At 48.1% G+C, this 22,719-nt stretch overlaps 1 protein-coding gene across 5 annotated transcripts in view; it reads left to right on the top strand.

The window, feature by feature from the left end:
- The window catches only part of NCOR1 (nuclear receptor corepressor 1), a 110,761-nt gene that overhangs the window by 27,445 nt on the left and 60,597 nt on the right, over nucleotides 1–22,719 (top strand). For 2 of the 5 annotated variants that reach the window (XM_083587345.1, XM_083587341.1), the window contains exons 6-15: nucleotides 452–565; nucleotides 5,588–5,644; nucleotides 6,107–6,159; nucleotides 8,647–8,713; nucleotides 10,267–10,439; nucleotides 10,726–10,788; nucleotides 11,796–11,898; nucleotides 13,122–13,300; nucleotides 15,154–15,208; nucleotides 15,495–15,647. In XM_083587345.1, coding sequence (XP_083443471.1) covers nucleotides 452–565; nucleotides 5,588–5,644; nucleotides 6,107–6,159; nucleotides 8,647–8,713; nucleotides 10,267–10,439; nucleotides 10,726–10,788; nucleotides 11,796–11,898; nucleotides 13,122–13,300; nucleotides 15,154–15,208; nucleotides 15,495–15,647 — 1,017 coding nt within the window. The remainder of the gene's footprint in view (nucleotides 1–451; nucleotides 566–5,587; nucleotides 5,645–6,106; nucleotides 6,160–8,646; nucleotides 8,714–10,266; nucleotides 10,440–10,725; nucleotides 10,789–11,795; nucleotides 11,899–13,121; nucleotides 13,301–15,153; nucleotides 15,209–15,494; nucleotides 15,648–22,719) is intronic. The other 3 variants (XM_083587344.1, XM_083587342.1, XM_083587343.1) reach the window with 3 other exon arrangements.

Below are 22,719 nucleotides of genomic sequence, written 5' to 3'. Positions count from 1 at the left end.
TTCCCATCAGCCCCAGCCAGCGCACCCCGGTCGGTGGTCAGGGACGGATGGGTACTGGAGTCCCAACAACAGGAGGGGAGGTTCCACACTGGCAACACGTGGAGTAGGCAAAGCAAAGCATTTGATTGTTTGCTTCACCCCTGGTTTACCAAACCCAATTTTTCCTGGTGTAGACTTTTTAGTCTCCCTCTGCATGGTTATTTTTAAGTCTCTTTTTTCTGAAGTTCAAAAGCAAAAATACTCTGCAGCCTTGTGACTGGCACAGCCTGGTGGCTCTGCAATCTCTTTGTCCCTCGTTCCTACCTTTACAAATTTGCACCTTGCAGCAAACTGTTGATTCAGAGGCTGGCTTTCCCTCCCTCTCTGGTGATTCATTCCCGGTGAGAGCAAGGACCTTGGTACAGATGGCTGATTCTCTCCCCCCCCCCCCATCGCTTTTTTTGTCTCCTAGCAACAACTCGAGGAAGAATCTGCAAAGCCCCCTGAGCCGGAGAGACCCGTCTCCCCTCCCCCTGTGGAACAGAAGCACCGCAGCATCGTCCAGATTATTTATGATGAGAATCGGGTAACACTTGCTTCTCTCACCCCCCTTTTTAAAGTCTCTTTTATATTTGACGCGGGGATTTGTACCGGGCACCAGTTCTTACTTGTGCCCGCGAGAGAGAGGATTCCCGTGTTTGCATGTTGTGATGAGCTGGGGTTGGTGGCCTAGTGTGCTTTCATTTCGCATGCCAATTGACTGCACCTTCCCTGGGATGAGCGAACCCGGAATCCGCCAGTTCCTATTAATGTCTGAACCCAGAAGTGCGGGTTGTTGCTGGTCTTTTTAGGCTCATGGCTTGGATTTTTGAGCAAGTGCCTTGAGTCCCACCCCCCCTGGCCCCACCTCTTCCCTCCCTCTGAGAGATGGAAAGAGAGAATGTGGATGCAGAAACACACTTTGCTTTCCCAGAGCCTGGTCCAGGAGAATTAATCCGAACTTTTGAAAGCACGTAGAGCAGAAAGAGGAAGTGGGAAAGAGAGCCGCTCTTCCAACTTCCTCCTTCAGCTCTATGTGCTTTTCAAGGGAGAGAAAGGCAAACCTTATAAGTATGAGGAAGGGGTCTGTGAGTGGGGAGTGGCAACCCCTGGCTCCCTAACAAGCCAGGATCCCTAACAAACTGCGGTTTGTTGTTGGGCTATGTTGCACTCCTGCTTTCGCTAGGCTAGTGAGTTTCGTGCTGCACCAGAGACTGCCTTGTTTTCTATGGCGAGAGCCAGTGTGGTGTAGTGGTTAAGAGCGGTGGACTCGTAATCTGGGGAACCGGGTTCGCTTCCCTGCTCCTCCACATGCAGCTGCTGGGTGACCTTGGGCTAGTCACTCTTCTCTGAAGTCTCTCAGCCCCACTCACCTCACAGAGTGTTTGTTGTGGGGGAGGAAGGGAAAAGGAAAGGTTAGCCGCTTTGAGACTCCTTTGGATAGTGATAAAGCAGGATATCAAATCCAAACTTTTCTTCTTCTTCTTCTATGGAACGAGGTTGTCTTCATGAGTTCCCAAGAGTAAGTGCACCCTGTGTGCAGTGGTACCTCGGGTTAAGAACTTAATTCGTTCTGGAGGTCCGTTCTTAACCTGAAACTGGTCTTAACCTGAGGTACCACTTCAGCTAATGGGGCCTCCCGGAACTGCACGATTTCTGTTCTCATCCTGAAGCAAAGTTCTTAACCCGAGGTACTATTTCTGGGTTAGTGGAGTCTGTAACCTGAAGCGTCTGTAACCCGAGGTACCGCTGTATATAGCAGAAGTCATTTCTTTATTCCAAGTTCAGCTTTGCAAGAGCTTCCAGGGCAACATTTTGAAGCAGGCTTTAAGCTTCTCGTCTGCAAAGCACATGGCCAGAGTTCCACAAGTTTTGGGCTTGCTCAAAGCTGAATACAGTGGTAACTCGGGTTACAAACCCTTCAGGTTACAAACTCCGCTAACCCAGAAGTAGTACCTTGGGTTACAAACTTTGCCCCAGGATGAGAACGGAAATCGCGTGGTGGCGGCAGCTGGAGGCCCCATTCTCAAAAGCGCGCCTTAGGTTAAGAACGGTTTCGCGTTAAGAACGGACCTCTGGAACGAGTTAAGTTCGTAACCCGAGGTACCACTGTAAAAAGGTGTATTTGTTGGGACGTTCCCCTCCATCCGTTCACTATAATAAGACTAATAAGAATGATAGATAAATTTTGCATTTAGGAAGATGCAGTCCTCCAGATGTTGCTGGTCTCCTGCTCCCATCAGCCCCTGCCGGCTCAGCCATTGGTCAGGGATCTGGAAGGCTACATTTGCAGGGAGGGACACAGGTTCCTCACCCCTGGTATATTCCAGAGGCTTTTTAAGCACCGGTCAGCCAGATGCTCCAGTGCCCAACTCTTTTCTGGTATCTTTCCGAGCAAGGAAAGTGTGTGTTGTCATCCCAGGATATAGCGTAATCCTGTGGTTCCCTAACTTTTTGCGTGCACGACCCCCTTGGTTCCATAAACTCACCCCCATTGTCCCCTGCCCTGCCTCTTAAAAAGCATTATTTAAATAGCGGTTTGTGTGACCCACTAAGGAACATAAAAAGGTAAAGGGACCCCTGACCATTAGGTCAGTCGTGACTGACTCCGGGGTTGCAGCGCTCATCTCGCTTTATTGGCTGAGGGAGCCAGCGTACAGTCATGTGGCCAGGAGGACTAAGCAGCTTCTGGCGAACCAAAGATTCCCTTTGCAAATAGTAAAGATTTATAAAAAATAAAAGTATTCGCCAGCCAGTTCCATTTTTATTGTGAACAAAGGTTCTATACATTTGCATATACTGATGGCACTGAGTGACCATGTGCCTTGGTATTTGTAAAATAAATTTGGGATTTTAACATTATTCTTATACAATTATTCTTATACAAGCTCAAAGTAGAGCTACATGCAACACACAAACAAACTTACACACTCACACTTCAACAGTTCAGCATTCCAACCAGAGAACATTCATTTTCTGTGCCATAACCGAACTGAGCTCATGGTTGCTTTTGCAATTCAAGTCTGCTACTTGTCTAGTTAGGTAAAGGTAAAGGGGCCCCTGACCATTAGGTCCAGTCGTGACAGACTCTGGGGTTGAGGCACTCATCTCGCTTTACTGGCCGAGGGAGCCGGCGTACAGCTTCCGGGTCATGTGGCCAGCATGACTAAGCCGCTTCTGGCGAACTAGAGCAGCGCACAGAAACGCTCTTTACCTTCCCGCCGGAGCGGTACCTATTTATCTACTTGTACTTTGATGTGCTTTCAAACTGCTAGGTGGGCAGGAGCAGGGACCGAGCAACGGGAGCTCACCCCGTCGCGGGGATTCGAACCGCCGACCTTCTGATCGGCAAGTCCTAGGCTCTGTGGTTTAACCCACAGTGCCGCCCGCGTCCCCAATAAGGAACATAATAGCACAATAAAATTCAAAACAGTCACAATTAACTGCACATTGATTCAAAATCCAATTAGAACTATTTAGTTTAATTAAGTCATCACAATTGGTGTACTCAGTCCAGTGACACCAGCTTTTTAAAGTCCGAGAGGCATTTAAACCTCAAGCACTCCATTGCCTCTTAGTGGCCCCCCATGCAATCCCACCGCCCCCTAGAGAGCTGTGCTGCCCACTTTGAGATCCACTGGTGTAATCCATTCCGCGTTTGCTAGTCACCTGAGGGGCAGGTGGGCCGTGAAGCCCCCTCCCCGGACATTCCACCCAGCCACCTCTCTGACTGCTTTAATCCCCGATCTTTTGAGCCCAGCTGTGGGAACTGTGCTCTGTGTCTGTTGCCAAACTCCTGCCTGATGCAACATGGTGGTGGCGACACTGAATGTACACAGGCCTGGCTGTAACCTGTGTGTGTGTGTGTGTGTGTGTGTGTGTGTGTGTGTGTGTGTTTGTGTGTGTGAGAGAGAGCTATCTCTATTCTCCCTGTTGTGCAACCGAGAGCCATTTCCATGGAGAAGAATGCGGTCAAAGAGGAAGGCGAGGTCAGCGCGAATAACCTCCGTTTCAGCTGGAAAGTTCAGCTGGTCTTGGGGGAGGGATATTTTGGCCAGGACGCAAGGCCTTAAAATTTGGATCCCAAAGCTCTTTGGATACCAAGGAAACCCTTGAGTCCAAGTGCAGGTATCCAAGCAGCCTCCTGGCCCTTCAGGCATGGTAGACCTTTAATGTCTGACTTCCCCTCCATCATCGTCATCATCAACATCAACAACAACCTATTTTAGCACTGAAGCGTTGAGGGGGAGCTTTGCATCTCGGTGGTGAAGAACCAGGGTTGGGCAGGGGATAAAAGAAATAGGAAACACTTCCCCCACCAGGGCAGAAATGGAACTGGGTTTGGGATGGACAACGCTCCTTAGAAAATATTTTTGCTCTCAGAATGTTGTGTGAAATGTTTCCTTAATATATGTGTGTGTGTTTGTATCTAGCTATATATCTATATGTTTGTGTGTGTGTATTTTCTCTTAAGTGCCCCAGTGCTATGTCTTAGATTAAGGGACAGACAGAAGGAGGGAGCATGTGTGTGTTTGTCTATAGACAGCTATCTATATCCATTTAAACCTGTGTGGGTGTACATATCTGTCTATCTATCCATAGAAACTTATCTGCGTATAAACATAATCTATATCTATCAAAATCTGTGGGTGCCCACATCTATCTACCCATAGAGAACTCTCCGTCTAGACCCACCTTATCTGTTGAAACTGTGTATTTCCATACACATCTATCCATAGAAACCTCTTTCTGTGTGTAAGCCCATCTATTTATATTGAAACCTCTCTCTCTGTGTGTACACCTCTGCCTATCCGTAGAAACCCCTGGTGTGTGTGTACACCATGGGCAAACTAGGGGCCGGGGGCCGGATCCGGCCCAATCGCCTTCTAAATCTGGCCCGTGGACGGTCTGGGAATCAGCGTGTTTTTACATGAGTAGAATGTGTTATTTTATTTAAAATGCATCTCTGGGTTATTTGTGAGGCCTGCCTGGTGTTTTTACATCAGTAGAATGTGTGCTTTTATTTAAAATGCATCTCTGGGTTATTTGTGGGGCATAGTTTATCCCCCCCCCTCAAAATATAGTCCGGCCCCCCACAAGGTCTGAGGGACAGTGGACTGGCCCCCTGCTGAAAAAGCTTGCTGACCACTGTCCTAGAATCATGGAGTCCATATGGGGATTGAACCTGCAACCTTGGAGCTAAACCAGCTGAGCTCTCCAGGCATACTTCTGCTGAATCAGCCCATTGATCGGCATTGTCTAAACTGATTGGCAGGTGCTGTCCAGGATCTCAGGCAGGACTTGCCTTTTCCCAGTTTTGCCTGGCAATTGTGGGAACTGAACCTGGGACCTGACTCAGACCAAGGTGGCTTCTTGTGTTCCTGCTTCAACCCTTTATTCGGAACCATGAGGACTAGGATCTTACTTTGCTTTTATGGTGTATATCTATATCCATTTACTGAAACGTGTGTACATATCTCTGTCTACATACATGGGTGTATATATATCACCTTGCTGATTTTCTGGGCCATCCAATGATGCCTTTCTTCTCCCCAACCTGGTTTTGCAGAAAAAGGCCGAAGAAGCCCACAAGATCTTCGAAGGCCTCGGCCCCAAAGTCGAACTGGTGAGCAACCCGATAGCTCTTGTGCCCTTTCCATGTGTGTCTCTTTCTCAAACTTGCTTTTAGCTCTTCCAGCGCAGGGGTGGGGTGGGGATTCTCCCCACAGTTTCTTGGGCCCCGCTTCCCAGTGAGTTGGGAGCTCTCCAGATCTGGGAGGGCACTAAGTGTCTTGGTGGGTCATGAACTTCCTTTGAACTGGAACGCCCTGGCCCAGCTTTCCAGGGCGGGCGGGTGTTCCTGGCTGTGCTGGCTTTGTGCCTGCCACACATGCGTGGCAGTGCTTGAAATGCCCTCTTAGTGAGGTTTGCTATTAAACAAAAAAAAGCTTGCCCTGATGTGTTCTGTGCTGTGGCTCTGGCTTTGCAAGGGGTTGGGCCAGACAACTCTTTGGACCCCACCCGACGCTACAGTTCCACGATTCCTTGTGCTTCTTACCTTGTTTTCTTTCCACCCCCTGCTCCGCAGCCGCTCTACAACCAGCCGTCGGACACAAAGGTGTACCATGAAAACATCAAAACGTAAGTTCCTCGCATCACCACCAACATGATGGTTCCCCAGCCTGGATGGCTTTGAAAGATGGTTGGACTCTTGTATATGCAACTGAGAGATGGATAGTGAGAAGTCCTTTTTACTCACTTCTCTCTCTTTTAAAGAAATCTTTCTTTTCCTTTTCATTCCTTTAATAAAGTGGTACCTTGGTTCTCAAACTTAATCCATTCCGGAACCAAAGCATTTCAAAAACCAAGGCAATGCAAAGTAATGCAAAAACAGATGAATCCGTTCCAGACTTTTAAAAACAATCCCTAAAACAGCCGTTTAACATGAATTTAACCGGGTTAAAATTTAAAATTTGGCCATGGATCCATAAACTGAAAGCAGTAAACAATGTACTGCAGTCACACAATCAGTCCATCAGTAGCTCCACACAGTCACAAAAACAAAACGAAAAAGAGCCGCAAAAACAAAAACGCAAAATTAATAGCAAAAAAGGACAGACCGCAGCGTAACACTCAAATCGGAAGCGTAACACTCAAAAACGGAGCACATTTGGCTTCCGAAAAAAGTTCACAAACCAGAACACTTACTTCCGGGTTTGCAGTGTTTGGGTTCCAAGTTGTTTGAGTACCAAGGCGTTTGAGAACCAAGGTACCACTAATTAATAATAAAAAAAAATTTTAAATTTATACCCTGCCCTCCCCGGCCAAGACTGGGCTCAGGGCGGCTAACACCAAATATAAAATACAGTAAAAATTTTTTTTAAAAAAACAGTTGATTAAAATACAGGTCCTGTATTCTTATCTTTTGGCTCTCTTTACTTTTCCTGCTCTGCTCTGGTCTTTTGTATTTTGTGTGGTCCTCTGCATGTTAAGGAGCAGAGGAAGGTGATGGTTCGTTGAGAAAGGGAAGGGAGGATCTCCCGGGGTGGGAGGATGGAAAGAGAAAGGAAGGCTCCCAGGTGGGAGCTCGGAGGGCCTACCTTTCTCTGTGTGGGACAAGTCAAGATTTACCTGTGAAAGATGACTTTGTATTCCTCCCCTTCTCTTTTTTCTTGGTTTTTGTTTAGTTTGGGGGTTTTGTTGTTGTAAAGACTTTAAAAAAAGAGGATTGGACAAATTCATGGAGGAGAATAAAGCTCTCCGGAGCTACGCGGGGCTGCCCTTGAAGCTGTCCCAGAAACTCCAGTGGGTGCAGAATGCTGCAGTGAGGCTCCTCACGGGGTCCCTGCCATGGGAGCATATTCACCCAGTGCTTTTCCAGCTGCACTGGCTCCCGGTGGAGTACAGGGTCAGATTTAAGGTGCTGCTTTTGACCTTTAAAGCCCTTCGCGGCCTAGGACCCTCGTACCTACGGGACCGCCTCTCCCGGTATGCCCCACGGAGGACCTTAAGGTCCATAAACAGCAACACCCTAGAGGTCCCGGGCCCTAAGGAAGTCAGATTAGCCTCAACCAGGGCCAGGGCCTTTTCAACACTGGCTCCGGCCTGGTGGAACGCTCTGCCTCATGAGACCAGGGCCCTGCGGGATCTGATTTCTTTTCGCAGGGCCTGTAAGACAGAGTTGTTCCACCTGGCCTTTGGCTTGGAATCAACTTGATCCATTTCCCCTCTTTCCTTTTTCCTTTTCCTTCTGTGATGGAACTCCTATTTGGGGACTTCCCTGGCTTTTTTCTGGCCCATGTAGGACCAGTCTGGATAGTTGGCCTTGGTGAAGACTTGACGTTTTCATCCCCAAAAAGTTTTTGATTTGAGTTTCTACTGAAATGAGGCTGCATTTTAATGTTGTACTTTAATCTTGTTTTTAAGTTGTATTTTAATCAATTGTTTTTATACCTGGTGTTAGCCGCCCTGACACCCCCGTCTTGGCTGGGGAGGGTGGGGTATAAATAAAATTTATTATTTATTATTATTATTATTATTATTATTATTACCAGCTACAATGGCTATGCTCTGCCTCTGAATATTTCCAGTTGCTGGAAAGCGCAGCGGGAGAGAGTGTTTAGATCCTGCTGCCAGGCCACTTTGAGAACAGGATACAGTGGTACCTTGGGTTACATACGCTTCAGGTTACATACGCTTCAGGTTACATACGCTTCAGGTTACAGACTCCGCTAACCTCGGGTTAAGAACTTTGCTTCAGGATGAGAACAGAAATTGTGCTCCGGCAGTGTGGCGGCAGCAGGAGGCCCCATTAGCTAAAGTGGTGCTTCAGGTTAAGAACAGTTTCAGGTTAAGAACGGACCTCAGGAACGAATTAAGTACTTAACCCGAGGTACCACTGTACTGGACTAGATGTGCTACTGGCCTGATCCAGCTAGAGGCAGGATATCTCTGAATCCTAGTTGCTAGGGACCGCAAATTGGGATGTCCCTCTTGCAGGCTTCCCATGGGAGGGTGTGCCTCTGGTTGGCCCCTGTGAAGATGGGATGCTGGACTCAGTGGGCCCCCTTTGGCCAGATCCAGCAGCCAAGCTCTCTTCTTATGCCCTTCATGCTCTTTTTTTGTTAGGAACCAAGTCATGAGAAAAAAACTGATCCTCTTTTTCAAGAGAAGGAATCACGCCAGGAAACAGAGGGTATGGATCTATTTATTTGTTTATTTTTTGTCCCCCTGCACATAAATTTTTGGGAGCGGCCGGTTAGCTTGTTGTTAGCACAGGCTGTCTTTTCCCTCCCCTTAAAACGCACCCCAAAACTCGCTGTCATTCGTCAGTTACGAGGGTATTTGTTTTGGTGCTGAGCAGTGGCGTAGCGTGGGGGGTGCAGGGGGGGCCGGCCGCACCGGGCGCAACATCTGGGGGGGCGCACTCGCACTCGCAGCTCTCTGCCCCTACCTGGCTCACTCACTCTCTCTCACTCACCGCAGTGCTGGCTGTGCGAATCCGATCCGAGCCGCCGGGTCGCCGCCCACTGTGGAGGGGGTGGGTGCCAGGCATGCGGTGCGGAGAGAGGGCGAGGGACTATCTGGGGGAGGGACAGTGCAGCGGCCGCCCAGCGCAGCGCTGAGCGCGGGAGAGAACCACACCAAACCAGACCAGGCAGCAGCAAGAAGAAGCTGGCAGCGGCGGCAGGTTAGGGGTTAGGGAGCGCAAATTACTTGCCTTGCCCCGGGTTAGGGAGCGCAAATTACTTGCCTTGCCCCGGGTGCTGACAACCCACGCTACGCCGCTGGTGCTGAGAGTTGGCCTTTATACCCAAAGCGCAGCACACGTCATTCACCTACCTATAAGTGGGCATAGGTGGCAAATACCCAAACCTTACAGATGGCTCTCCTTTCTGGGCTCAGAACTCAGCACCCCAAGCCCCACAAGTAAGAGAAATGCCCCTAAGTATGGAAGCTATTAAATTTGGGTGTGACTAAGCTGACTGTGACATTAAGACATGCTAGCTCACTCGATGAAATAAAAAATGAATGGAATTTAGCTACACTAGGATGCATCAAAAAGGGTGTGTTTTATATGAGAAGTGCCTACGAAATTACCAACCATTTGATTTTGTGTGTTCTTTGTTAAAAACGAAGCAGAGCTCTGATTGAGCACCAGTGAAGCTGAAACAGGGCAAAATTAGGCGGCTTGGTGCATTTCTGGTTTGCACATAATGCTAAACTGTGGATTATTAAACTATATTAAATCATGACTTAGCATTATGTGAGAACCCAGATCAGTACCTTAATTATGGCTTGTCAGCTTGTTTTAAGATTAATCATTAGCCAAGGATTTGTATCTGGCTTATAAACTTTAGTTGGTATTAACCATAGCTTAGCATTAAGTGGAAACTCAGACCTGCTCCTTAACCATGGTTAAGGAGCCATCACCAAGTATACAGAGCCATGGGTGAACAGCGGCGAAAAATTCGAGCTGCTGTCAAGGATCACCTGTTCTCCCTGATGCTTTTAAGTATCCTGTGATGTGACAAACCCAGGTTTAAGTGATGGGCTCCAAGGTGCCTCAGTTTTAATGATGGTTTACGCTAACCATGGTTTAGCAGTATTTGTGAACCAGGTCTGTATGCCCTGCTGAAGCTGCCATCTTTTCAGTTTCGTGTCACGCAGTGGCATTCTAGCGTTGTGCGAGAGAGAGCTTTTTTTAATCCAGAAATTGGGGGGGGGGCTGTGTGTGGAATTAACCAGGAGCAGAAAATCTGTCAGCGTTACGATCAGCTGATGGAAGCCTGGGAGAAGAAAGTGGACCGCATAGAGAACAACCCCCGCCGGAAGGCAAAGGAGAGCAAGACCCGCGAGTATTATGAGAAGCAGTTCCCCGAAATCCGGAAGCAGAGGGAGCAACAGGAGCGGTTTCAGAGGTAAATGGGAGTTCTGGTCCAACTGGTCTGGAGGGCACCAGGCTGGCAAAGGCCGATCTGGTCCAGCCTTCTGATTTCCCCCAACAGCACCTGGGTGGTGCCTCCTGAGTGGGACGTTGATCAGAGGGCCATATCACAGAGCGGTGCCGGAGAGGCAGTGTGGTGCAGTGGTTAGCGTGCTGGACTAGGACCTGGGAGACCAGGGTTCAAATCCCCCTACTCAGCCAGGAAGCTCAGTTGGGGATCTCGGGCCAGTCACTCACTCTCAGCCCAAACTCCCTCACAGGCTCGTCGAGGACAAAATGAAGAGGAGAACCACGTCCGCCACCTTCAGCTCCTCAGAGGAAAGGTGGGTTGCAATGAATGAAATAATGAATTCCGTTGGGGATTCTTTCTGCCTGTTTTGTGATTCCTCTCCTCCTCTCCTTTTAAAAGCCACCTTAAATGGAAGAGGCCACCCCACCCACATCCTAGGGTGGTGCAAATTTCACGCGTCAGTTGGGGGCTCTTTGAAATGGGCTCAGGCCTCCTTCCCCGGGCTGGATCAAGACGTTTTGCAGTTGCATCAACATTGTGTTAGGATAGCCTTCTTTACCACCCTTGAGAGCAGCAGGCTGTCATAGGGGTTTCAAAGCAGGCCACACAGCACATTCATCTCTGCCCTCCAAAATCTTGTCGCTGTTCCTTGTCCCTCCATTATCTGCCACCTGAGGCGGCTGCATTACTCTGCCTCATGATAGGGCCAACCCTCTTGCTGCTGCTAAGGTGATCCCCAGTTCTCATCTTATTTATATGTAAAAGGTAAAGGGACCCCGACCATTAGGTCCAGTCGTGGCTGACTCTGGGGTTGCGGCGCTCATCTCGCTTTATTGGCCGAGGGAGCCGGCATTTGTCCACAGACAGCTTCTGGGTCATGTGGCCAGCATGACTAAGCTGCTTCTGGCGAACCAGAGCAGCGCACGGAAACGGCGTTTACCTTCCTGCCGGAGCGGTACCTATTTATCTACTTGCACTTTGACGTGCTTTCAAACTGCTAGGATGGCAGGAGCAGGGACCGAGCAATGGGAGCTCACCCCGTCGCGGGGATTCGAACTGCCGACCTTCTGATCGGCAAGTCCTAGGCTCTGTGGTTTAACCCACAGCGCCACCCGCGTCCCCTATTTATATGTAGGAGAGAGCTAAAAAACAGCAACCTTTTCCTCACACCTTTTGCCAAAGCTAGCATGCATTCTGTCCTGTCCGGCCCTGAAGAGGCTGGCTGGCCACACCTCACCCTGATATTGCCAATTGTTTTCCTGTTCTCAGAAAAAAGCTACTTTTTTCTTTTCATTTTGGTTTCCCTTTCTGTTGTTGTTGTTGCACCCCCAGGGTGGGGCAGAGAGGGACCGGACTTTCGGCGACCATCGCCCGGAGCGAGCACGAAATCTCGGAGATAATCGACGGGCTCTCGGAACAGGAGGTGAGAACCGGGCTTCTTATTTATGTTAGAGGGTCTTTACCCTGCTCTTCAGCCGAGAAGGCTCCCAGAGCAGCTTACATACGATCAAGGAAAACAAGACAGTCCCCTGCCTGCCCAGACTTACAATCTGATAAAAAACCAAAACATGACACACATAGCATCTTTGAATTTGGAAGAGGGGAGGGTGCAGTCATCTTGTACTGAGTCCTTTGCCAGATATATTCTTACAAGCTCCATCCTCTTCTCTTTGTCAGGAGACCCCCTAGTCCCTTCCCAGAGCTATAATTGCCTTCACAGGGAACTCTGGGGATTGTAGCTCCGGGATGGGAATAGGTATACAGTGGTACCTCGGGTTAAGTACTTAATTCGTTCCGGAGGTCCGTTCTTAACCTGAAACTCTTCTTAACCTGAAGCACCACTTTAGCTAATGGGGCCTCCTGCTGCCGCCGCACCACTGGAGCACAATTTCTGTTCTCATCCTGAAACAAAGTTCTTAACCTGAAGCACTATTTCTGGGTTAGTGGAGTCTGTAACCTGAAGCGTATGTAACCCGAGGTACCACTGTACTAACGTGTACTCTCAGCATCCTTAACAAATATACTTCCCAGGAGTCTTTGGAAGAAGCCTTGAATATTTAAAGTGATCTCGTAGTGTTTTAACTGTATGGGTGTGAATGTGCCCTTAGCTGGGCCTTTGGCCTGACCCAACTGGGCTCTTCTGAGGTAGGCTGGTCAGAGGGGGGCTTTGTGGGTAGAGACGGGTCTGGCCCAGACCAACGCAGCAAGCCTTATGGCTGGGACATTCTTGCTTGTGTGAACATGGATTCGAATCCTGAAGTCCAGCGTGGTGCACACATCCCATAACCTGTGCTTTTTATAGCCTGATCTTACGCCATGTCCAGCACAGCATGTTTTCCCTGTCCTAATCTGGATTTTCTTAAAGCATTGGCAAACCCCTTAAATCATCCTCAGCAAAGGGTAGCTTTTCATGAACAAGCACCACCATCTTCCCTGTTTCTTCTTCTTCTTCGTCTTCTTCTTCTTCTTCTTCTGTACTTGTAACTAAGGAAGTCCAAGATGTAACCGCAAGAGCTGACACCCCCTCCCCCCCTTTTTAAAAAGCAATTTTGGCTCTGTCTTGGCTGACTTGAGGGGTCCATTACTTGTAAACAGAAACTTCACTATAAAATTTTTGTGTGTGTTTTTCCTTCTCCGGTCTTGCAGAATAACGAGAAACAAATGCGCCAGCTCTCGGTCATTCCTCCCATGATGTTTGACGCGGAACAGAGGCGGGTGAAGTTCATAAACATGAACGGGCTGATGGAGGACCCCATGAAAATCTACAAGGACCGGCAGTTCATGAACGTCTGGACAGACCACGAGAAGGAGATCTTTAAAGAAAAGTACTTTTATTTATTTTGTGTGGGGTTTTTTAAGGGTGTGCGTTGCACAGTAGAACAATCTGTTGCATGGCGTCAAACTAGGGCCAGTAAAAGGCAAGCAATGGTCTAATTCAGGAATGGGAAATCTGTGGCCCTCCTGTGGACTACAGCTCCCATCATCCTTGACCATTAGATGGGGCTAATGGGGCTTCGGAGTCCAAGCAACACCTGGAGGGATAAAGGTTCCCCTTCCCTGAACTGGACCATCACTTGCTTTTACTTCCCCTCCATCACTTGCCCTCACTGCCCCTAGATACCTCCAGCATAACTCTGCCTCCTTTTAAATCAGGGATGGGCAACCTGTTCACCTCCAGGTGTTGCTGGACTACAGCTCCCATCATTCTTGATGGTTGGTAGGGTTGAACGGGGCAGATGGGAATTGTATATTATTAGGACCCCTGGACAGTTAAGCCCAGTCAAATTCGACTGTGGGGTGCGGCGCTCATCTCCGCTTTTAGGCCGAGGGGGCTGGCATTTGTCCGCAGACAGCTTTCTGGGTCATGTGTCCAGCATGACTAAACCGCTTCTGGCGCATGGAACACCATGATGAGTACCAGAGTGCATGGAAACGCCATTTACCTTCCCACCATAGCTGTGCCTATTTATCTACTTGCACTGGTATGTTTTTGAACAGCTAGGTTGGCAGGAGCTGGGACAGAGCAATGGGAGTTCACCCCGTCACAGGGATTTGAACTGCCGAACTTGTGATCGGCAAGCCCAAGAGGCTCATTGGTTTAGACCACAGTGCCACCCACGTCCCTGAGTGTATATATTATTAAGTCAGCTTCAAACCAATGCTTTTGTAGCCTGGGTTGTTCTGAAGCTGGGAACGGTAATATCTACATATGGACACAATGGAAAAACTGGTTAATTATAAGACTTCTATTTTGTTGGCTCACCCTGTGAAAGGTCTATTTGAAGGAGCAGTGGGTTCATTTCACGTAGCCGCTTATTCAGCTTAATGATTGACAAAACACAGATTGATAATAAATGCTCACAATTACTTTGGATTCAGCTGTCAGAGTTGTTTGTCTTCTGTGGTTGCCATGCAAGTGACGTATAGTCGTCAGGCTTGGTATTCAACCCTGAAATGCTCACCTTTCATTAAAAAACCAAAACAGAGGTCAGGTTTCTAGTCCTGATGGATGATGAGAGTGTAAACTTTTAGGCCCTGCAGATGATGTCGGGCAAAAGGAACGCAGAATGCTGCCTTATAATGATCCAGGCCATTAATCCATCCAGCTCAGTATTGTTTGCACTGTTCGGCAGCAGCTCTCTAGGGGTTCAGGCAAGGAAGACTTTTCCCAGCCCTACCTGGAGATTAGGGATTGGACCAGAGATCTTTGGCGTGCCAAGGGGGTAGGCACAGCCCCTCAGTTTAAAGGGCCTTTCCCACAAGATTCGAGTCCTTGTGATTCTGAATTAGAGGGCTGATTTAATAGGAACCTACACAGCTGCCTTCTGCGAAGCCAACCCATCAAGCTTAGTGTTGTCTGCACAGACCAGCAGTCTTTCACCTGGAGATGCCAGGACTCGAACCTGGGACTTTCTGCATGTGAAGCCAGGACTCTCCCACTGGGCTACGGCCCTTCCTCCAGTTAAATGCCAGAAGTTGACAGGGCGACCAAGCAGGGTTTCTTGAAACTGGGGCGGGGGTGCTTTGGCTATTTTGAAGCCCTCCTTTTTAATATTTGAAGTTGCCTTTAACCAGGTTGCAAAAGGGGTCTAGCAAAATGTAGCTCTGGTAACTGTGATGGTTTTAATTTTGGATGGCAGAACATGAGGTTTTCTCTGTGTGTTTTCCTCCCCATCAGATTTGTCCAGCATCCTAAGAACTTTGGCCTAATTGCTTCCTACTTAGAAAGAAAGGTGAGATGCATTTTTGGTTTTTTGTGATGGAATGTGCACTTAATTCTCAAGATGGCTTCTTAAGTGGTTTGCACTTGCAAACTATGCCTGATTAAAATTCTCTACAACAAATATTCACACAAGCCACACTTTGGCTAAAGGCACCTGCAGTGTGTAGCGTTATGTGTGACCCAGGCTAATGTAATTCCCTCACTTCTAAGCCCGGGTCTTCATAATTGACGGTGAGAGCATTTACATGGCGTATCCCACTGAGGGTCCGTAAGTTAAGCAAATCTTTCCATTTCAGAATGTTCCAGACTGTGTCTTGTATTATTATTTGACCAAGAAAAATGAGAACTACAAGGCCCTTGTGCGAAGGAACTACGGCAAGCGGCGGGGAAGGAACCAGGTGCGTTGCGTTGAGTGTTGCGACCCGCTCGTTTTCTCACGACTGAAAAAGGCAATTTTAAAATTATTATTATCTTACAAATATATATATATATCTATGTAATTTTCTATGCAAAGTTTTGTGGGGCGCTGTTTTTAAAGAAGTTTCCCCCACCCCAAATGTACTGATGGCTTGGGCAAAGGGTTTTTCCTTGGATTAAAACGGGAGACTTCACTGTTGTACCAAGAAAAAAGATCTCTCTCTCTCTCTCTCTCTCTCTCTCTCTCTCTCTCTCACGCACACACACACACACACGCATAGATACATACACACGCACAGCGAGAGATGCCTTGTGCTTCCTCCCTGTGGTTCCCCAGGGGTGTCTGCTTGGTGTTTGTGTGTTTGTGTCAAAGGGTACTGGACTAGATGGGCCTTTGGCCCTGACCTAGCAGGACTCTCCTTATCTCATTTTGGAGGCTAACCTCATCAACAACGGGATAGCCAAACTGAGCCTCTGTGTGACAGAGCAGTCTTACCTCCAATTACCAAATGACGAGTGCAGCAGCATCACGGGGCTGTCGGTCTCCTTGCCCTGCTTGGGGGCTTCGTGGAGGCATCTGATGGGCCAATGTGAGAACAGAATGCAGGACTAGACGGGCCGGTGGCCTGATCCAGCTGTAGGGCTCTTAAGTTCTGACGCGCACAAACTCACTCACCCCTCTTATATTCTTACAAACATACACACTTCTTCTTGTAAGTACCAGGCATGGCCCAGTAAATTCTCCCTCCTGTTCCTCCTTTCCCCCAACCATTTGGGACCTGGGAATCTTCTGGAATCCCCCTCTGCTTATCTGATGTGACGCAGGCTGGAACACAGAGTCCCAGTAATTCTCTCCCACCCCTCTTGGGATGATGTTTCTGCTTGTACATTGGTGGCGAGAACAAGGAGTCAATGAATCTGAGCCGTTAACTCTCCAAGGAACATTTTCTGGCCAGCCTTTCCCCAATCTGGTTTCCCTCCGGCTCTTTTAGGGACAAACTAAACAGGGACATAGGAAATGGCCGTGTACAAGTCTAGTTCACAGTGACCGGCAGAGGCTCTCTGCGGTTTCAGGCAGTTCGTAGAGCGTGAGACTCTTAATCAGGGTTGTGGATTCGATACTCACATTGGGGCAAAAAGTTGCGTGTCAAGACCCCGCAACCACCCCCTCATAAAGAATAAGACACCAGGACACAGATATTATGTTAATGTTATTGGGCAAATCTTGGCCACAACTTTATTGATTACAGACTGTGAGCAGTATTGGCTTAGGCATTGAATGGACCCGACTATATCTGACTCCTGCCCGCTGCGCAGGAAGTCTGGTAAGGGTAAATCACCAGAAGGGGGAGCCCCGTTGATGCAGACCAACTCAAGCTTCTCCAGATGTTCCCGTCAGGGTTGTGTCATGGCCCTAGCCCCGCCCCGGGCTTCGGACAAGATCCACACCTCCGGATTCCTTTAACAGAATACCCTTAAGCTTGGAGGGGCAGGTGATGGCCACACCTCACCTCCCCCATCATAAGGGCAAACAATGCCTAGCCGCAAAACCTTACAAGTTGTGACGTTTGCTACGAGGTAGGTGAAAACCAAATGGCCTCATGCCAGTTTGCCAAGTGGCGACCAACCGAGGTACATAGCAAGGCCAATGCAAATTAAACCTGAAAATTAGGAAGAGAGGGCGGGAGTTTAAAGCAGCGAGCCAAGAGGAAGTCCTCCGGCTCGCGCCACTGTTTAAATTGTTCCCGGCCACGCCCTCCAGCCACCGGATTGGCCGGATGGCGCTGACGTGGCCGGGATCCCCCCCCTCCCAGGCAATGTAGGACTTCGTCCCCCCACCCCGGAGGAGAGAGGGGGTGGCCACACGGTCCACCGCAACTCCTTCCCACAGGTAAGTGGAGCGGATTTCCTGCATTGCAGAGGGCTTGGACTACGTGATTCTTGTGGTCTCTCCCAACTCTACAATTCTATGGTCCCATGTGGGTTTCTCCCATCCCCACTTGGAGATTCTGGGGATGGAAGCTGTGGACTGTGGCTAATAATAATAATAATAATAATAATAATAATAATAATAATACCTTTATTGTCATTGTACAACCTGTGTACAATGAAATTAAACAAGCCTCCCCCCCCACTCAATCTCTTCTCGAACAACACACCACCTCGCAAGACAATTTCGCTGTTATTTTCCGTTCAACAACCTAACAGCCCACAGATAGAAGCTATTTTTTAACCTGTTGGTATGGCTGATTATACTTCGATATCTCCTGCATGAGGGTAGAAGATGAAAGAGGTGATGGCTGGGGTGTGAGTCATTCCTGATAATTTTTCTCGCTCTCCTAAGGCAATGATCCCTTGCAGTGTCATTTAGCGGGCTCAGGGGACAGCCCATGATATCATGTGCCGTATACACCACCCTCTGTAGAGACGTTCTGTCCATGGCTGTCAGGCCAGCATGCCACGCTGTGATACAATATGAAAGGACACTTTCTATTGTGGACCGGTAAAAGGAGTTCACCAGTGGTTGTTTAACATTATTCTTTCGCAAGACCCTGAGTCTCTGTTGGGCCTTTCTGACCACCTGAGTTATGTTGATTTTCCAAGTGAGGTCCTTGCTAAGGTAAACTCCCAGGAATTTAAAGGAGACAACTCTCTCCACACACCCCCCCCCCCCGATACACAACGGGGCAGGTTCCCCTCTCTTCCTCTGAAAAAGCCAAGTTTCCAGTCCTCTTGGTTCTGAATTAAGGTCTGATTTTAAAAGGAACATAGGAATCTGCCTTATACTGAGTCGGACATTAGCCTACCTAGCTCAGTGTTGTCTGCACTGACTGGCAGCGGCTCTCTCCAGGGCAGGAGGGTCTCTCCTAGCCCCACCTGGAGACACAGGGGCTCAAACCTGGGAACTTCTTTAGGCAAAGTGTGTGTTCTGTCATTGAGCTACGGCTGGAGGCGTGTGTGGAAGAGCGGTGATCGCTCATCAGCTTCACTCCGTCTGACTGAAACTGCTTGAGGTCAGGAGGTGGAGGCCATGGTTGCGGATCCAAGACAGCAATGTGTAGAAAATTTGTTGTTTGGGGGCTCCGGGAAATCTCTGAATAGCTGTCAGTCGCCCTTTGATGTTTTTAGGGGTGTTTTAGCAGTGATTTGAAAACGGAGTGTGTTCAGCCATAAGGTTTTGGGTTTCTTGCTGGCTTGCATTGTCCCCATCTGCAGAGAATTGTGAGGAAGTGGTTGTGTCGATAGAAGCCTGATCTTGACTCTCCAACACAGGGTGGATTTGATTGAAATCAAATCGATTTAAATCACTAGTCAGTAAGACTTGATTTAAATCATATTATATTCTTGCTGGTATAATCTTAATATTTACAAGCAGATGAAGGTTTCATTTCTGGAGTAATAAATTTTCAGAGCAGTTTTTACAGTTATATAAAAAATTACTGACTTGGTTATACTATTGGAAATACATTGACAGATAATTATGAAATTATTGTGAGGTTTAAGAAGTTAACTGTTTACATTTGGACAACTTTTCTGCTGTACTTTATTGGAAGGAGAAAAAGAATCATTTCCTTAATAACAATTGAAACAATTTATTTAACTAAAACAGTAGCATTATAGCATATGTATCCATGTTTGTTAACTGATGTGGGATATTTTTGGGAGAAGAAAAGGCTTTGGGGTAAGCCCTACACCAGGAATGTCCAACAGGTCGATCTTGGCAAGGTATATTTCTCTTTTACTCCTTTCCCCTGATTCCCCTCCAAAAGTGTGATTTTCCTCTGCAGAAAAAAGCTCAACAACTTTGACCTGAAGCCCCCCTCCCAAAAAAAGGGGGTAGATCACTGCGAGTTTTTAATTGTGTGAGTAAATCGCAGTCTCTTGGAAGTTGGTCATCCCTGCCCTACACAAATCCAGATTGGAGCCTCTTAGTTGGCTCCTTAATACTCCTCCTTCCTGCAACTCCTGCAAGCAAGCTGTTGCCAAACGTCTTGCTTTGCTTTCCCTCGAGTCCAGTTTTTTTATTCTCATTGACAGTCTTGTTTTAATCTGCAAAAGCAAAGGTCCCACCTGTTCCATATCAAAGATGCTGCTCTGGTTCCGGTATGTTTCCACAGCAGGCAGCGGAAATGAAAACACCAGCTTTTTCTCTCCTAACAATGAGTCATTATTCGTCCCCTTTCTTAAAAAAGGGAAAGTCACTGTGCACTTACTGCAGGATCTCAAAATGACCTCTAGATTGTTTTATTTATTTAATAGGCAAGCATTAAAAAATTAATATTGGCAAGCAGATTTCGGGTGGTTAAAACTTAATTATAACAGCTTCCAGTGGCGTAGCGTGGGTTGTCAGCACCCGGGGCAAGGCAAGTAATTTGCGCCCCCTAACCCGTGGATTTGCGCCCCCTAACCTGTGGATTTGCCCTAACCCCCAGATGTTGCGCCCGGTGCGGCCGGCCCCCCCTGCACCCCCCACGCTACGCCACTGACAGCTTCATCTCACTTACCTGAAAGGCCTCCTCTTTCTCTACAGCTAAGATTTTGCTTGTTCCACCACATCCAAAACTCAATTTGTTTGTGTCCCAGCAACATCCCTGGGGGAGGGCCTTCTCTGTGACAGCCCCTAAGTTGTGGAAGTCCCTCTCCACAAAGAGGTGCATCTGACGCCTTCATTATACAGTTTCCAGTGAATGCTGAAGACATAGTCTTTATCCTGGCCTTTGGCACTCGAGGTTTCTATTTTTAGGACCAACCTTCTCTCTGCGATTTTAAGTTGTTCTAAACTGTTTTAAACATTGTGTTTAAAGTTTTGTAAGCCGCCCCAGGAGACTGAAGGGTGGGCAAACAATATTCATGCAGTAATATATAGATAAGGCAGATTGACAATATGCAAAGAGCAAAATCGACGACAGGTAGCTGTTTCTGCATCCAAGTAACTATCCTCGTTGGTTTACTGATTGCCTTCTAAACCACCATCTCAAGGCAGTTAACAGGAAAGAGCAGTGCTTTTTATATGGGGAGATGCAGGAGTACACATACCCCTAAACATTTTGTGAATCTTTGTACTTCTGTCCATTTACTGTGTTTATTTCCCCTGATTTGAACTATAAAATGGTGATTTTCTCGAGCCAAAATGAGAGTACCCCTAAACGTGTTTTTTTAGAAAAAAAAGCACTGTGAAAGAGTATTAAAACCATAGAAATAGGGACTGAAACCCTGACAAGTCAACACTCGTGGTCTTGGCTGATAAATCCTTGGGAATCGCCCTGCTCTGTGCTTGCGACATTCAGACGTGCAGAGGCAGAAATCAGTTTAAAATCCTGGGCCCGGCCTCCAGATGTGCAGAGGAGGAAACGCAACCTCAGATTCTCCTCTCCGTTTTTCTTTTGCATCCTTTTTTGGAGCGCTTGGTCTGCCGCTCGACCGGCCTGGGGTGGTGGGGGAGAGACCCTTCCTTGCTGTCCCTAGTTGACCCAGTTCCCAGCACGAGCCGCCGTCCCTCGTGGAGAAGCCCCCCTCCCCTCCCTCCCCCTGTCCGCACGCGTGTCCCTCCTTGCAGCAGCTGGTTCAGCTGGGCAATCTGACTAGACAGAAACGCCTGGTGCTCCTGTGACGGCCAATCAAGGCTGCGCTCGGCGCAGGGATTACCTCGTGTGACCCCGGTCGAGATTAGAAGCTGGCATGTGTGGCCAGCCAACTCTCCTCCCTGCTTAGGTGCTTTGCTTTTTCCTTTTTTTTTAAGTGACCAGGATGACACCGTGAGATTCTCTCTCTCTTTCTTTCTTTCTCTCTTCTTCCCCTTTCCCCCTGGAATCTAAAAGTTGGGCAGTCTTTCCCTCTCCAGATTGGGGGGAGGCGCTGCCGACAAGTTCGCCTCCCCCCCCCCGTGTCATTTGAGCCGTTGGAAACTTGGCCCGATTTTTTTTCCCCTTTGACCCCCCACGCCTAACACAGACCGGTATCTCCCTTCTCCGGGCTGTGGATAATTTAAAACAAACAAACCAAAGCCCTTTTTATTTTTAAGCGAGAGTCAAGCATGCAGGTACGTCGAACCGCGAAGCCTCAGCCGACCGAAGGTTTGTGTTCCCAGAACTTGCCTTTTGCTTCTCTTCCATCCGCTGGATAAGCCGACTTTTAAAATCTCGTTAGCCGGTTTATTTTTAAAAGGTGTGGGGGGGGAACATGGGGGGGGGGAGAGAGGTTTAAAATTAGGAAGCGGGTGATTAGCTCTGTCTAATTTTTGTGTGTTGCTGTGCAGGGTGGTGGGGGAGAGAAGGGACTCCCCCCCCCCGTGACTTTGTAAAGTTAACCCTTTACATCTGGGGCTGCTGTGACTTGGTGACAGGTGGGAGCATGGCAAAGGACACCCCCTCCCTCCGGTTTTTTAATTTAAACCTTGTTAAAGAAACACTTGGGATAACCAGTTAATGCCGTAAACGCTTTGGCGTCGTAGCCGTAAGCAAGGCTTGTGGGGTCTACTGTGTGCATGTGTTTTTAAGAGCGTCACTTTGAGTTTTAAAGCGTTTCAAAGGTAATCTCATTTTCACTCTAAAAATAACTTTGGGGCTTTTCTCTCCCTGCCTCCGCCTGAACTGTAATAAAGATATCTGTTGCTTAGGCTTAAGGAAGGTTTTGTTGTTGTTGTTGTTGTTGTTTTGGAAATTATTAAGTAGCCTGCATGTGCGATTTTTAAAAATATATTTAAAGCACCTTTTTTTCAAAAAATGAACCTTTAGAAACAATCATTTAATATGCAGTCTTTTTCTTATGTCTGGCTCTTAACTCCCCATTTCTTTTCCAAATTGGGGCCAGCCTCCAAGGCATTTTGGTGCCTGGTTGGAGATGCAAAATTTTGCCCAACTCCCCCCAGCACCCACAAATGAGGGCCTGATCTACTATGTTCCTTTACACACACCCCTCCTCTCCCCGGCAGGTCTGCCAGAATATTTATGTATTGCCTTTCTTTCCCACCTTTTTCTCCAAGGAGCTCAAGGTGGTTTCATGGTTCTCCCCCTCCCCATTTAATCCCCACAACGACCCTGCGAGGTAGCTTAGGCTGAGAGAGGCAGTGTGACTGGCCCAGAACCACCCAGTGAGCTTCGTGGC

Source organism: Podarcis filfolensis (assembly GCF_964270895.1).
Source record: "Podarcis filfolensis genome assembly, chromosome: 15".
Lineage (NCBI taxonomy): Eukaryota > Metazoa > Chordata > Lepidosauria > Squamata > Lacertidae > Podarcis > Podarcis filfolensis.
Note: the sequence above shows the minus strand (reverse complement) of the source record. Positions and strands in the feature narration are given on the sequence as shown.